The sequence below is a fragment of the Penicilliopsis zonata genome (genome assembly GCF_001890105.1).
Source record: "Penicilliopsis zonata CBS 506.65 unplaced genomic scaffold ASPZOscaffold_7, whole genome shotgun sequence".
Classification (NCBI taxonomy): domain Eukaryota; kingdom Fungi; phylum Ascomycota; class Eurotiomycetes; order Eurotiales; family Aspergillaceae; genus Penicilliopsis; species Penicilliopsis zonata.
This window is the reverse complement of record NW_019208917.1, coordinates 213,518-227,307: the sequence shown is the minus strand read 5'-3', so window position 1 is coordinate 227,307 and position 13,790 is coordinate 213,518. Positions and strand designations below refer to the sequence as shown.

The 13,790-nt window shown below is 52.9% G+C and overlaps 8 protein-coding genes across 8 annotated transcripts; 2 read left to right on the top strand and 6 right to left on the bottom strand.

The window, feature by feature from the left end:
* Positions 1–390: 390 nt before the first annotated feature.
* ASPZODRAFT_132513 (hypothetical protein) lies at positions 391–1,500 on the bottom strand. The gene has a single exon (XM_022723039.1). The coding sequence runs from the start codon at positions 1,416–1,418 to the stop codon at positions 456–458; it is 963 nt and encodes a 320-aa protein (XP_022580920.1). The 5' UTR covers positions 1,419–1,500; the 3' UTR covers positions 391–455.
* An 848-nt stretch (positions 1,501–2,348) lies between these two features.
* ASPZODRAFT_66809 (hypothetical protein) lies at positions 2,349–4,222 on the top strand (the record flags this gene model as incomplete). Its single annotated transcript, XM_022729402.1, has 3 exons — positions 2,349–2,683; positions 2,757–4,120; positions 4,179–4,222. The coding sequence occupies 3 exons, from the start codon at positions 2,349–2,351 to the stop codon at positions 4,220–4,222; spliced, it is 1,743 nt and encodes a 580-aa protein (XP_022580919.1).
* Positions 4,223–4,267: 45 nt separating this feature from the next.
* ASPZODRAFT_1961593 (hypothetical protein) lies at positions 4,268–5,611 on the bottom strand. The gene is made up of 3 exons (XM_022727433.1): positions 5,583–5,611; positions 5,413–5,422; positions 4,268–5,352 (listed from the first exon to the last, which is right to left on the bottom strand). The coding sequence occupies exon 3, from the start codon at positions 5,172–5,174 to the stop codon at positions 4,368–4,370; it is 807 nt and encodes a 268-aa protein (XP_022580918.1). The 5' UTR covers positions 5,175–5,352; positions 5,413–5,422; positions 5,583–5,611; the 3' UTR covers positions 4,268–4,367.
* ASPZODRAFT_132510 (hypothetical protein) lies at positions 5,432–6,543 on the bottom strand. Its single transcript, XM_022723038.1, has one exon. It carries the CDS (start codon positions 6,438–6,440, stop codon positions 5,667–5,669), a length of 774 nt encoding a protein of 257 aa, XP_022580917.1. The 5' UTR covers positions 6,441–6,543; the 3' UTR covers positions 5,432–5,666.
* A 282-nt stretch (positions 6,544–6,825) lies between these two features.
* ASPZODRAFT_16174 (hypothetical protein) lies at positions 6,826–8,420 on the top strand (the record flags this gene model as incomplete). The annotated part of the gene is made up of 2 exons (XM_022726540.1): positions 6,826–6,890; positions 6,953–8,420. 2 exons carry the CDS (start codon positions 6,826–6,828, stop codon positions 8,418–8,420), a joined length of 1,533 nt encoding a protein of 510 aa, XP_022580916.1.
* A 62-nt stretch (positions 8,421–8,482) lies between these two features.
* Positions 8,483–10,267, bottom strand: ASPZODRAFT_151960 (hypothetical protein; the record flags this gene model as incomplete). The annotated part of the gene is made up of 1 exon (XM_022725797.1): positions 8,483–10,267. The coding sequence occupies one exon, from the start codon at positions 10,265–10,267 to the stop codon at positions 8,483–8,485; it is 1,785 nt and encodes a 594-aa protein (XP_022580915.1).
* A 609-nt stretch (positions 10,268–10,876) lies between these two features.
* On the bottom strand, positions 10,877–11,535 carry ASPZODRAFT_16172 (hypothetical protein; the record flags this gene model as incomplete). Its single annotated transcript, XM_022726538.1, has 4 exons — positions 10,877–11,003; positions 11,087–11,196; positions 11,259–11,424; positions 11,477–11,535. 4 exons carry the CDS (start codon positions 11,533–11,535, stop codon positions 10,877–10,879), a joined length of 462 nt encoding a protein of 153 aa, XP_022580914.1.
* A 117-nt stretch (positions 11,536–11,652) lies between these two features.
* ASPZODRAFT_132505 (hypothetical protein) lies at positions 11,653–13,731 on the bottom strand. The gene is made up of 4 exons (XM_022723037.1): positions 13,215–13,731; positions 12,684–13,137; positions 12,111–12,627; positions 11,653–12,049 (listed from the first exon to the last, which is right to left on the bottom strand). The coding sequence occupies exons 1-4, from the start codon at positions 13,558–13,560 to the stop codon at positions 11,774–11,776; spliced, it is 1,593 nt and encodes a 530-aa protein (XP_022580913.1). The 5' UTR covers positions 13,561–13,731; the 3' UTR covers positions 11,653–11,773.
* Positions 13,732–13,790: the final 59 nt, after the last annotated feature.

The following is a 13,790-nucleotide window of genomic DNA, read 5'->3' as shown; positions in this document are numbered from 1 at the left end:
TTTTTACGAATCTGCTTTATTTTATGTTACCTTCGAAGACGCTACACGCAGTGTTGGTTGTTTGGATGAAAGGAACAGGAGTCTGGAACAGGTTTCCCAGGTATGGTGTATAAATCTTTCTTCAGGGTCAGAGCGTGGCTATCTAGATATTGATTTTAGGAAGTCCTACTCGCCGATACGAGACAGCCTCGAACTTCTACGTGTCGTTGCAATTCTACCCTCCGAGGGCTAAACGAATACAAGAAATTTGAGGGGACGAGCCAGCCCAAAGGTCGAACCATATGGATGAAGTTTTATGGGGGGACTTTGAAACTGCATCAATTCATCTACGGTGGTCGGTGATGCCACAGTGGGTGTCAATAATGATTTTTGCTATTTGATTTGGAGTCCGTACTCTCTATAATTCACTCGTCGACTAATCGACACCCAGTATATATACAGCCCGCCTCAATACTCTATTCAAGCTTCAATGGGTTCGCCTCCAGATATTCCTCCAATGTAGTGAGTTTGCCTCGGGCGTTCGCAGCAGCCCAGGCAACCAACTGCTCTGAGTCAGGGCCGAAATAGCCGAATTCCTCCTGCGAACTGAATCCATCGGCAAAGATATCTCCGAGAACCGGAGGCACGGTTTTTCGGAAATCCTCGACAGGGATCTGGCGGTAGACAACCTTCTTGCCCGTCGCTTTGGAGATGATGGCGGCGAACCTCTCCCAGGTGTAGAAAGCAGCACCCGCACAGAACGTTTTGCCCTCGTACTTGTCCGGGTCGGCGAGGATGGCACCCACGAATTTGCCGGTGTCCCTGGTGGCGTCAATCCAGGGCAAGCTGGTCTGCGGCGAGATGTGGCGGCCAATGACCCAGGTCTTGCCGTCGTCGTTAGAGGCACCCGATAATGTTGGCTCAGACGAGAAGAAGAATGACTGCTGGATGTTCTCGAAGAAATAGGCGCCCGCGAAGAATGCGCTGCGGATAGGCAGGCCACGGATATACTGCTCTGCCTGCGCCTTGGCGTCAAAGACAGTGACACCCGTGTACTTCCCGCCAGACATCTTGCGCGGGGACGGCAGCGAGCTGAAGATGAGGTACTGCACCTTTGTCTCGACGGCGACGTCGGCGATTGTCTTCGCGTTGTTGTACTCGGCTTCCAGGGAGTTCGGGCCAAAGACAGGCGTGGTCATGGCAAAGACGGTGTGTACGCCAGTCATCGCAGTCTCGAGAGAGGCCCTGTCATACACGTCCCCGCGGACAACTTCGACCTTCTTCTTTTCCCGCAGCTCTCTAGCCGAGAGGGAGCCGACATCCCGAGTGATTGCGCGAATTGTGTATGTGCTAGCGAGCTCTGGGTCATTCAAAACGAAGTTGAGAACCGCACCGCCTTGGGTACCGGTGGCACCAAAGATAGCGAGGACTTTGGACATGGTTATATCGATGAGAGACCTGCTTAAGAGACTTGCTTAGAGGATGAAGAAGCCATGATATCCTCTTTATATAGCCCAGTAATCACGCCCCTGATTTCATGGTCAGATAATCCCTCAGCCAGTGAGCCATTATCTCCATTTCAAATACTCCAACCTGACTAGGCAACTCGCCAAGCAGTTGTGGAGTCCCTGATTAATAATTATAGCAGCAGTCATCCTGGTAGAGGCGTTTTCTCATTGGCAATCATTCAAATGACGGACGTAGACGGAGGAACACGGACGAAGACGGACAAAGTGAAGCAAAAAGGCTGGTCAATTTCACTGTGGCAGTTGGCAGTTGAACTTGGCAGGGACTGAAAGCCACGTGATTTACAAATCAGGAAACCGAGCCATATAGCTTAGTCAGCTTCTTTGGAGTCTCCACAGAGTCGCAATCACAAAGAGTGAACCTCCGCTCTCTCTCTCTATCCCTCTCCATCTCTCCTGACAGGTTTCATCATTTGTGTCTATCGATCAAGGGTGCCTTCTCGGCAGGGGATAAGTGATAGAGCAAAAAAATCACCATGGCTGGGATACAGAGCGCTTGGCAAAGACGACTGCCTAGGAGTCTGGTAACCAGCCTGACTAGGTGCCCAGCTAAGAAAGAAGGACAGGACTTGAAACATGCTAATCCGGATGGTTTATAGACCTGTCTTTTCGACATACGGAGTATAAGATAAACAAGTGGCATGGTCTATCCCCGACTGATCGGCAAAGTCCAGCAAAGAACTACCAATTGAAGCAAGGGATAGTATCGGCCCCTCCGACTCGTGAGGGGAAGATAAGAAGGGGATAAAAGATGGCGCAATTCCACATTCAACACTCGCCTTTCGTTAAATGGTTGAGAGAATGCGCACAATTGACTTCTACAGAGTGTAGCAATTCTCGAAAATGAAGACCCCCCTCGCCCTCCTCGCATTGGCGTCTTTGCCATCCGCTTTCGCCCTGAACATCCCATCTCAGCAGATCCTCGTCCCCGAAGCGGAGCTATCCTCCGCACGAGAGTCATGTCCCCAGGCAGAAAAGGTCGCTGTACCGAATGACGGATTGCACCCGGCATCGAACTTCCTCGAGGATGGTGTGTTTCGGGCCCGTCAGGCGAAAAGACTCTCGCGGGCTGTGCAGATCCCTACGACTGTTGGAGACTATTCGACCGATCCGTACGATGAAGCATTTGAGCCGGTGGTGGAATTCCAGAAATTGCTCGAGGAGCTTTTTCCTCTAGTGTAAGTTTTCACACACACACACACACACACACACACACGAACGAAAGAAAACAGCAATTGATTCGAATAACAGACACTCCCACGCCGAGATCGACCATATCAACCGGCTCGGGCTGGTCTTCACTTTCCAGGGCCAAGACACCAGCATCAAGCCAATTATTTTCATGGCTCATCAGGATGTGGTCCCGATTGACGACCCGGCTGACTGGACACACCCTCCCTTCGATGGAGTCTTCGATGGCGAATGGATCTGGGGTCGAGGTTCCAGCGACTGCAAAAACGTTCTCATTGGGCTGATGTCCACAATGGAGGATCTCCTCTCGCAAAATTGGCGTCCGCAGCGCACCATTCTCTTTGCCTTTGGATTTGACGAAGAGGCTGGCGGCTGGCTGGGCGCGGCATCAATCGCCCCCGTTCTCGAGCAGAAGTATGGCAAGGGAAGCATAGAGTTCATCTTGGATGAAGGGGGTATGGGTCTGCAGAGTCTTGGTGCTGCCGACTATGAGTCGGGCGAGGCGGAAGTTCTGTATGCCCTGCCAGGGGTAGGTGAAAAGGGAGCGCTGACTCTTGTGATTGACCTGGCGGTACCTGGCGGCCACAGCTCCATCCCGCCTGCGCACACGGGTATCGGGATTATGGCAGAGATCATATACGAGCTGGAGCGCCAGGATCTGTTCACAGCCTGGCTGGATGAGACCCATCCCTCGTTTGGGATGCTCGAGTGTCAGGCGCGGTACTCACCCGAGTATGTCGAGTCGTGGCTGGCGAGTAAGCTGGCTGCAGACGATCCTGCCGCTCTGGCCGAGGCTGTCGCCCAGTCCCGAGGCCCTGCAGTCCGATACACTCTCCAGTCATCCCAGGCAGCAGATCTGATCCACGGCGGCGTCAAGAGCAATGCTCTTCCCGAGAAGATCTCCGCGACGGTCAACTACCGCGTAGCGCTTCACCAGACGCCCGATCTCATTCTCGAGCGTGCAGTGCGCATCATAACTCCCATCGCCGAGCGCCACAATGTCTCGCTGGCGGTTGATTTCCCTGGTATCGCCGCCAGAAACACCAACGTGCTTGCAGGCGGGGAAGACCGTAATCTCACCCTGTCGCCCCTCAGTGGTCCCTTGGTTCCTGCCCCTATCTCGCCGACAAACCCCCTCACCTCCAAGACCTGGGCCCGCTTCTCTGGTGTCGCACGCAGTGTCTTTGAGTCGCATCCCAACCCTCTGCTCAAGTCAGAGGGCAGATCCCCCCCCTCGAATACCCCAACTGTTGTCGTGTCGGGTGATATCATGACTGGAAACACCGACACGCGGTTCTACTGGTCCCTGACGGAGAACATTTACCGGTGGAGTCCGTCGCGCGTAGGTGGAACGTTTAATATCCACACGGTCGATGAGCGGATTCGGTTGGATGTGCACTTGGAGGCTATGATGTTTTATTACGGTATTTTCCCCTTATCTACTTCACTGCTCTGTTGTAGTTCTTGCTAATAATGTTCTAGATCTGATTCGCTCGTTCGATGGATGGAATGGAAGCACCGAGTAAAAGTTAGCTTGAGAGTATTACAAATGTCTCCTCTACATAACTATACCTACAAAATTATTATTCATCCCCATCTTAAGTGTCTTAAATCATTACCAGATACTCGATGGGCTTGGAAGTATGCAAAATATGTGTCGTATTGAACTGATTATAGATTTTGCGCAATATCCACTAGTCTCTGGACATCAAGTTGAAGGTCTCTCTCCGCAGACTGAGGAGCGCGGTCAAACAGGCTTTCGAAATGAAGAGATAGTGGGACACTGCCAACCACCGAAGTGGACGTGATAGTGATACTTTGCGCGACATATAGCTGCTGGAGCTCAGGGTCCTGGAGATCCATAGCAGGCATAGAGATTGGCATCTGGTTTATGCCGTGCAGCATACGATCCGCCGACCTCCGCTGCCATTTCTCAAGAAGGATAGTCCTTCGAGTCTTGTCGATACTAAACACCAAGACGATCCGCACTGCACCGCTTGAATTCTGGAACCACCATTTGACGTCCTCGTGCAGCCTTGGAAGAGACTCCAACACACCCGATTCAAGAACCAGCGTCGGCGATTTGGGAGGGTCACCACCACGTCCCTGTCTGGTGGCGGGTAAGAAACAGTCGTCTGGCTGCTTCCCCTTGTGCCGCGTGGTCGATCGAAACGTGGTCGTCGCCGCCCATCCAATATCGTCTTCGGGGGTTCTATTCAGCATGCTTTGAAATAGGATCTCGTCGGCTATTCGCCTCGTGACAACTCCGTGCGTGTAGGAAGGGATGATTTTCATCACGCCAGTTCTCCCTTCGAACGTGAGTCGGAAGGGGATGCCGTCCAGCATGTTCTTGTCTTTGTCTAGTTGGATGCGGATGGCCCTGGGGAGATTGGGGAGGAGGATGTATCGGTTGCCAGAGTCGTTGTTGCGATGCAGTTCATCCAGTGCTCGCTGGGCATCGGCACGTAATCCTATCATATCAGGCTTCTTGATGGAGTGATAATGTGGTTTGGGGGAAGCCCGGCTGTGATTCCAGTTGCTTGCATATCTCCCACTTTCGTTGGAATTATAAATATATGATTGTCTAGTATTCTATGACAGGATATGATACTAGAAATCCCTTTGAGTATTCAACATGATATTTTGATATGGAAGCCTAAATAGTCCACCATTATTAGTACCAATTTGTATTATACTGATGATGGTGATGTCATACTAGGCACCATCTATAGACATATGGAGTAAGAAAATTACTAATAGTCAGTAAAACATTCATCATTCCTGGAAAAGCTAAGACTGAGGCTTGAGGGTGACTTTCAGCAAAGGCTTGGTGAATGCGATATTAGTAGTATGCAAGTAGCAAAATGTAATGTCGCAGTTACTCACAGCTGGCACAGTAGAGGCTTTGGTTGAAAGCATGATATTTGGTCTTGAATTCCTTATATTCCAATGAATTCTAGCTTTTTATTATCATTTACTTACTAGATAACCCTTGATGATCTCTGAGTACCTCTCTGGATCAACCCGCATATGAGAAACATGCTGCGAGTCGCTAAACTTCTCTCTCTTCACCTCCCAGTGTCTCTCCGCCTCGCGTGCGTGGTCTTCGACATCCTTCCAGTTCACCAGCTGATCAGCCTCCGAGTAGATATAGCACCGTTTCGCCTTCCCTGCCACCAAGTCTTTATCATTGAGTGCCATTCTCCCCGTTGTCACGGCGTCTGACAGGCCCACCAACTTCAAGCACATGAGAAATCCCAGTACCGCTCCGATGACGATCTTGCCGAGAGCCTGCAGGAGCCACATCTTGGGCAGCGCGTAGGAGAAAGCACGGAATCCGCCAGCGAAATCGGCAGTTCCTGGCGCGCTGTCAATAATAATCGACGAGACGTCCAGTGCATGCCCTGCTGCCTGCCGATACGCAGCCAGCAGACTGGTGACAGAGAACACCCCGCCGTTGGAGAACAGATGGATGTGCACGGGGGTCTCTGAGGCAAGCAGAGTCTCCACGGCCGAGGAGAGCCGGATCTGCTGTTTCTTCTGACTCGGAGGGAGAACAAAGTCGGATGTCGAGCTGAGGATAACGATGATCCGTGCAGCGGGAGCCAGACGACGGTATTCTTGGAGGTATTTGCTGGATGCCCGTGGGGGGGCGTTCATCCAGAGACCGAGCACGATGGTCTGCGTCTTGGGAGTGTCATTGTCGGGGTCGTCTAGATAGACTGTGGTGGAGAGTTTGTGCATGTTGGCTTGAGATGGAATATATACAGGATGTCTAGAGAAGATACAGATAAGAATGAAATGCGAGTCTGGTAGAGATGATAGAAATGATAGAAATGATAGAAATGATAGAAATGATAGAAATGATAGAAAAGAGACTCTTTATATGCACAGCCGAGTTCCGCCCAGGTAGGAAGGAAGGAAGAGGCGATCTCTAATCTGTGATTGGCTCTACCGTCAGACAGCGGGGCGGGTGGGCAGTATCTTGATTCTTATTGGTTGAGTAGCGCGCTAACCCAATGCGCTTAGTGATTATCTCACGTGACCGACCCAGAGCGTCGTCTCACCTTCAACGACTGTTTCTCGCCTCAAGAAGACCAGAAGACCAGGCTGATTGCAGCTACGGGGGATGGCGAGAGGCAATCGCAAGAAGGCTTACGCGGCACGGTCCAGAAACGGCTGTCAGGCTTGCCGGTAAGACGTCCATATGGGATCTCCCCTTACTAGTACTAGTACTGATAGTGCTTGATGGATAGCATCCGGCATATCAAATGCGACGAGGCGCCTGGAAGCTGTATCAACTGCCGGTCTGCTGGGTGGACATGCGATTACGATTACAATGTACACAAATTACCGCGCACTGCGTCTGCTTCTGTCAGTACGACAGCTGCTGCCGCCGCTGACATCTCCGATATCGCGACTCGCGGGTTGCCCATGACCGCCGACGAACGGCGCTGCTTCAGCTACTTCCAGCACCGGTTGATTGCCAGCCTGACAGGTCTTTTTGATGCTCCCTTCTGGCAGCAGCGCGTGCTGCAGCTGTACCGCTACGATGCGGCCGTCTTCCACGCGGTCAACATGCTGAGCGCCGTGCACGAGGAGTGCGAAGAACACGGCATGCAGATGTCGGACGCCGTCTTGTGCACGGAACGAGTGCGCTTGTTCTCCCTGCAGCAGTCGACTCGGGCCGTGGCGCTCCTCGCCCGGCGGCTCGCCTCGCACGATCCCCAACTCCGGTCGATCGTCCTGCTCTGCTGTCTGCTCTTCGTCCTGGCAGACGTGCTCCGAACACACTACCACCGAGCATGGATGCATCTCCGCAGCGGGCTGCGCATCATCGCCGAGCTAGAGACGCACGGCCAGCTGGACTCGGTCGATCCGTCTCTCATCGCCGTCTTCCGGCGACTAGACATCCAAGCCTCGCTGTACGGGGCAGCAAGCCACCCGATTCTATGCACGGACAACACCCTCCCTCTGGATAGATTACTGCCACCCTGCGACGGACCCCCCTTCACCACCCTCGACCACGCCCAAGAAGTACTAGCCAGTTTACTAGAGCGAGGCATCCCGTTTATTTCCACCGTGCTGGCCCTGTTCCCCACCAAGCCCGTAGCCCAGTCCGAGTACGCGTCCCTCCATCTCACCCAGGGCCGGCTCCTATCCGCCTTCACCCAGTTCGCCGAGCGTCTAGCCCTATTCACATCGACGCATGTCCTCGTGACTGAAAAACACCGCCGCGGAGCACACATAATGCACTGTCTCACCATCGGCCAGATCCTAGTCCTCCGCACCTGTCTCTTCCAGGGCCCCGTTCCCCCCTCGTTTATCCCAGAGTACCGCGCCGTCCTGGAAGCGCACGAATCCCACCTGGCGGGGTTTTCGCATCGGCCGACGTTGGTGCTCAACCATGGCGTCATTGCGAACATGTACGTTCTTGCCACGCGGTGTCCGGACATCTCCCTCCGCGTCAGAGCTATCAGGCTCTTACGCGCTTGGCCACATTACGAGGGGCTGCATAGTTCTTCCATTGCGGCTTTGTTGGCATTGGATATCCTGAGAAAGGAGTATACCTTCCTCGATTCCTCGCTACAAATCACTGCCGAGGAGAATCTGTTTCTCGTTCACTTCCTACGTTCGGTGCAGAATGGGACACACTCTTGTTCTGCTTTGAATAGCGTGGTTTGTACAAAGTATTACACTGCTTTATTGAATAGAATGGCATAAATATAAAATTAAGTACCTTGTAAACTTCTTAGGCGTACCTTGTAAACTTCTCCAAGTAAATTCTACTCCACTTCCTTCCACATGGCTTCCAACTGAGCCACTACCACCATCTCGTTCCCCGGTACAACAGTGATGTTGTTCGCTTGATGCCAGTCCCTTGCTCCCTGCGCCCCCGCCGGGGTAGCATGGTACCCGACCTGCGAGTTGCCATAGGTGGTTGTCTGGGTTCGCGGGGCGCGCGACGCCTCGACGATATTATTCGCCCCCTGCAGCATGACAGAGGAGAAGAGGAGGGTCTGTTTCTGCGCGAGCCGCATCCGCGCCATCGCCAGCAGCTCCTGCATGTGCGGGACTGTCTGCGCGTATACACTTGTGCGGTGTTGGGCTGCGGCAGTGAAGGAGGCGAGATCCCCCGTGTTGCAGGCTTGCATCCACAACTGGCGCATACGAGGCGAGTACAGATCGCAGCAAGCGCCGTCGGGCAGAACGACGCCCTTATGGACTAGGTTGTTGGCGAGTGGGGTGTCGCGCACAAACTCCTCCCAGCACTGCTGGCAGGCAAGGAACTCGTCATTCCCGTACCACCGGTGGCAGCCCTTGACGATGTTGTATGTCGGGCAGGGCGGGACGCCCGCGAAGCGCCTCGCGTAGGTTTCAAAGCAGGTAAAGTCGCCTAGACTGACGGCCTCGTCGAGTTTGCGGTAGTAGTCGCGCTGGCGGGGCGCCGAAGTGTTCATATCGCATAGTCGTTTGGTACCTGCAGGGAATGGAATCTGTACGAAGCGATCGCCGAACCCGAACGGAACCATAATCCCCGCCATGCATTGCGCGCAGAGTTCAAACTCCAGATCCTGTCCGCAGCGTAGGCGGTGCCATGTCCCGTTCTCGATCCCCGCCGGGGCGCAGTAGGGCGTACTGAAGATAGTTTTTGCCGCCCTCCACAGCAAGGGGTAGTCTTGATCCTGCGTCGCCTTGAGACAGGCGATCTTCAGCGGGAGAACCGAGAACCCACACACCCGGGTCTGCCAGCCCGCCGCGGTGAAAGCCGGCGCCGCGGGGACGGCCACCCAGTTCGTCTCCATAAAGGAGGCGGCTACGTTGTTGATATAGCACGTCTCACATACCACCAACCCATCAATCGCCGGGACGGGCTGGAACCAGCTGCGCTTGGAAGCAGCCACTCCCGCACTCCCAGGGCAGGCAGGCAGCCGCGCTGCCTGCAGAGCAGCCACGGAGAAGGCCACCCAGTCGTTGTGGGTAGCCGCACGCAGCAGCACCCGACGCAGGTACGGCGTCATCTTACAGCTCCAGAGCTCTCCGGCAGGCTGCCCGGGGTTTGCAGGCGTCAACCGCCCCGCGAGGGAGGTACCACACACCAGATCCTCATAGCAGGCTGCGCAGATGCCGAAGCCGTCGATATCGCGGTGTGTGGGATGGAACCACTGCGTGCCGACGTCTGCAGCGAGGCCCCGGGCGCCCTGGCAGTCGGCGATCTGGGCCCGACGGGCCCAGTACGCACTCACAGACGCCCAGTCGTCGCGGCGGAGGGCCTCCGACCACAGCTGCCGCGCGCGGGGGGTGTTGAAGCGACAGCGACGCGTGAGAGTCGGCGCCTGCAGCTCGCCGTGGAAGCGATCGGCCCAGCGGGTCTGGCGGATGTGCGACGCGTAGCAGTGCGAGCAGGTCTCGAAGCCTGGAACTCCAGGGATAGAGTACCAGAAGGCAGTGGCGTAGAGGGGGTCGTTCTCGGGGCAGATTGTAATGGGTGAAGCAGAAGTTGAAGGGGAAATGGAAGTGGCAGTCGGAACTGGCCGGCGTGGAATTCGGGGAGGAACGGGAGGGGACATTATCGTAGAAATGACTTTATTATAGACTTGGTATTTCACTCTGTAGTAGAAGTAGTAGTAAGACTTGGTTGAGTAAATCAGAATAGCAAATAGTTATATGTAGTATGTCTTAACAAGACCCTGGAGATCTCGCTTAGACATTCTAATCTGAGACTTGCTTTGGCCTCGTGTTCAGCCACGGCACTGCCTGTTCTATAATTGTCTTAATACCAGATCTACTCAGACATCAGAACATGCTCTGTATATGGTTAAAGGCTGGTTGGTTGAGTGTATAGATTAGATGAGAAAATATACATAAGGTATAGACAGTAATTGACTAGTTATATTTGATATCAATATCAATATGAATATGAATCGATTCTATAGACCAGATCTCGAGTATTTCTAGAAACATCTTGGTATTCTTATTCAAATAAATCAGTACCTATATTGATGCTTAATACCTACAGTTGACTCTTATATGCCCTATTTAGATGTCATATAGTCTCTCTGGAAGAGTTAGGGTTAATCTCGCTAGCCCTAGCCTAGAACAATGAATCTATCAATTGAAGTACTTTCATACTTACTCACTATATATGTAACACTTTCCTCTTTCTATCTCTTGCTCTATTAGAAATCCTCACACGCCATCTCCGTCGTGTTCTCATATCGAATATCCAAGACCAGCAGCGAACCACTCTCCGGTCGAAGTTGGGCGGTTCCATTCTCCTTCTCGACGGTGAAATCGGTGCCAAACCTATACATATACATTAGCATACATATATCTTATATTCTGAGAGAGAGAGAGAGAAAAAAAAATAAAAATAAAAATAAAAATACAAATTCGCCAGACACGTTCCATTCGGATACGTCTCCTTCACGACGCCCCGAACCCGATATTGTTTCTGTGTCTCATTGTCAAGGCCAACGGTTGCATAGAACGGGAAGTGCTAATTAATCATCAGCAAACGCTCTAGGAATGAGGTTTTTTTTTTTTTCTAGTCAACTTTACATGAGGCTGTACATCCTTCGAAGCGTTCGGCCGGATACTCTGCGCATCGCGAATGGCGTATTTGCCTGAACCGCGGAGAGAGCCTTCGCGAGTCATCACGGTCTGATCGTTGCAAAAGGCCGCCAGCGCGTCGCCCGTGATGTTATCTTCCATCTGGTGGTAGTATCTACCTTTTCAATATTGTATCTGTATTCCATTGACTTCATTGGTAAGCTTACTCGTTGATAAAGGTGCCCAGTTCGGGCTCGATGCGGGCGAGCGTGCGGTAGTAGACCATGTTGATGGCCACTACGCTGTGAAGTAGATAGAGTATATTGAGGTTCATGATACTCCGTAACTATAGGTAGTGAGTGTCAGTAGTTAGTAAATCACTACAGCTTACGTTGAGTTGAATATATATTTACATTCCAGCATTCCTTATATACAATACCTCCTTGCTTCATGTCATTCTGCAAGGGATGTCGACAGTAATATATGCAGTTGACTACGTGATAGATCCTATGTATTCAAGTTCACTAATCCTCCGTTCCCGATAGATCTAACCCCCTCTCCACCCAATGCGTGCTCCCCATCTCCGTAAGACGCGACAACGCCCGCGCAAAGGCGAACCGTTCCTCGTCTCCGCTAAAGATCGAGGTCGACTTGAGCGCCGTCATGGACAGGCCTAGATCATCCATCAGATTGCGCATCGCGTCCGACACGTCCGAGTCGTCTTTCACCGAGCTCTTGACGTCTTTGTCCCCGAGGAAGAGGTGTGTCAGGGGGACTTGGGTGGTAAGGACGAGTTTTGCCTGTTTGCGAGAAAAACATTAAAAAGAGAAAAAAAAAATCATGAAGAAGGGCAAAGCTTACTCTGCTTTCATATACTGCATCAATAAACGTGATGAATCGTCTCGCTAGATCTCGCTGCGTGTGATCCATCCCCGGGACATCCGTGACGATAAAAGCGTCGTAGTGCCGGACTAACTCGAGGTAGTCGGCCGCCCCCGTCGCGCTCCCGATGAGCTGGTCGAAGGAGAACCGCGCTGCTTTCCCGCTGGCGAGGGGCACATGGATGGTCCGCCCCCAGACCTCCTGCTGGGCGGGACGCGGCGGATCGCCGTTCGGGTCGCCCAGGAAGGCGAACCACTTGTCTGCGTGCTGCTCGGCGTCGGAGCCCAGCGGGGTATGGTACACGCCCGACGGGGGGCGGGGGATCTTGCGGTAGTCCGTGGGTGAGTTGAGGTTCAGCACCGTGAGGTCGTTCTTGAGCAGCTCGATGCAGGGGATGAAGGATTGCCGTTGGATGCCGTTCTTGTACAAATCGTCGGGGTGGCGGTTGGAGGTCGTCACCAGGACGACTCCGTGCGACATGAGGGATTCAAGCAGCCTGAAGTTGAGCAAAAGCTGTCAATAAATAGCGGATGAAAAAGAGATGTGAAATACCTTCGTAAAATCATGGCATCAGCGACATCTGTGCACTGAAACTCGTCGAAGCAGAGCACGCTCGACATCTCCGCAATATCGGCCGCCACCAACGGCAAGACGTCAAAGTCGTTACCGTGCTTCATCTTCATGACGTGCATCCGCTTATGGACATCCTGCATAAAGTTGTGGAAATGGATCCGGCTCTTCGACGTGATGTTCGGCGGCAACGTGTCGAAGAACAGATCCATGAGCATCGTCTTGCCACACCCCACGTCGCCGTACATATATAACCCCTTGGGCAAGTCGGCGGGCACCGCTGTCCCCGCCGCTGTCTGAACCTTCCCACCACCAAACAGTGACCCGAAGAACGACTTGGGTTTTGGATCCAGCGACTCGACACTCGGATGTACCACCCGGGGTGGATGGTAGGTTGTTAGCGCTTCGTAGAGGTTCTGCAGATTCTGAATGAGACCTAACCGGTCAACGAGAGTTCAACAGAAAAAAAAAAAAAAAGATTAATAAGACATTCTCCCCCAGCTGACAGCTTACCCCTCTGGTATGAATCGTCGCGAAGTCGCCCCTCCGCCACCCGCCGATTATATTCGTGCAACGGACCGCCTGTCGATGCCCCTGCAACTGCCTCCCCTGCAACTGCAACCTCTACAGCCTCTGCTGCTCCAGATGCAAATCTCTTCTGTACCGAAATTCCTTGCCCTGAAGATATAGATCTAGTCGGGTAGGTAGGAACTGTAGGAACTGTAGGAACTGGAGGGATCGCTCGCCCCCGCAAATGGACACAGCGTCTCCATTCTCTCGCTCGCAGCGTGCCGGCAGCCCGTCGAGTCGGAAGGAGAGTCTTCTGCAGACAATCCGCGCAGATCTTGACCCGTGTCATGGTAGTCTTTGTACGCTTTCAATAACGGGGTAGGACATAGGACATGCGGAGGAGGCGGTATATATGGAGTTCCGAGTCACACCCGAAATCGCAGAGAAGAAGAAAAACAGACAGGAGAAAGAAGAAACGAGAACGCTCTGCGCTTATCCAACCGTATGCAAAGTCTTGTCCAGGCTTGTTATTCTCTTCCGCGGCGAAACGGAACGGCAAACCTTCGGAAGATGGGTCAT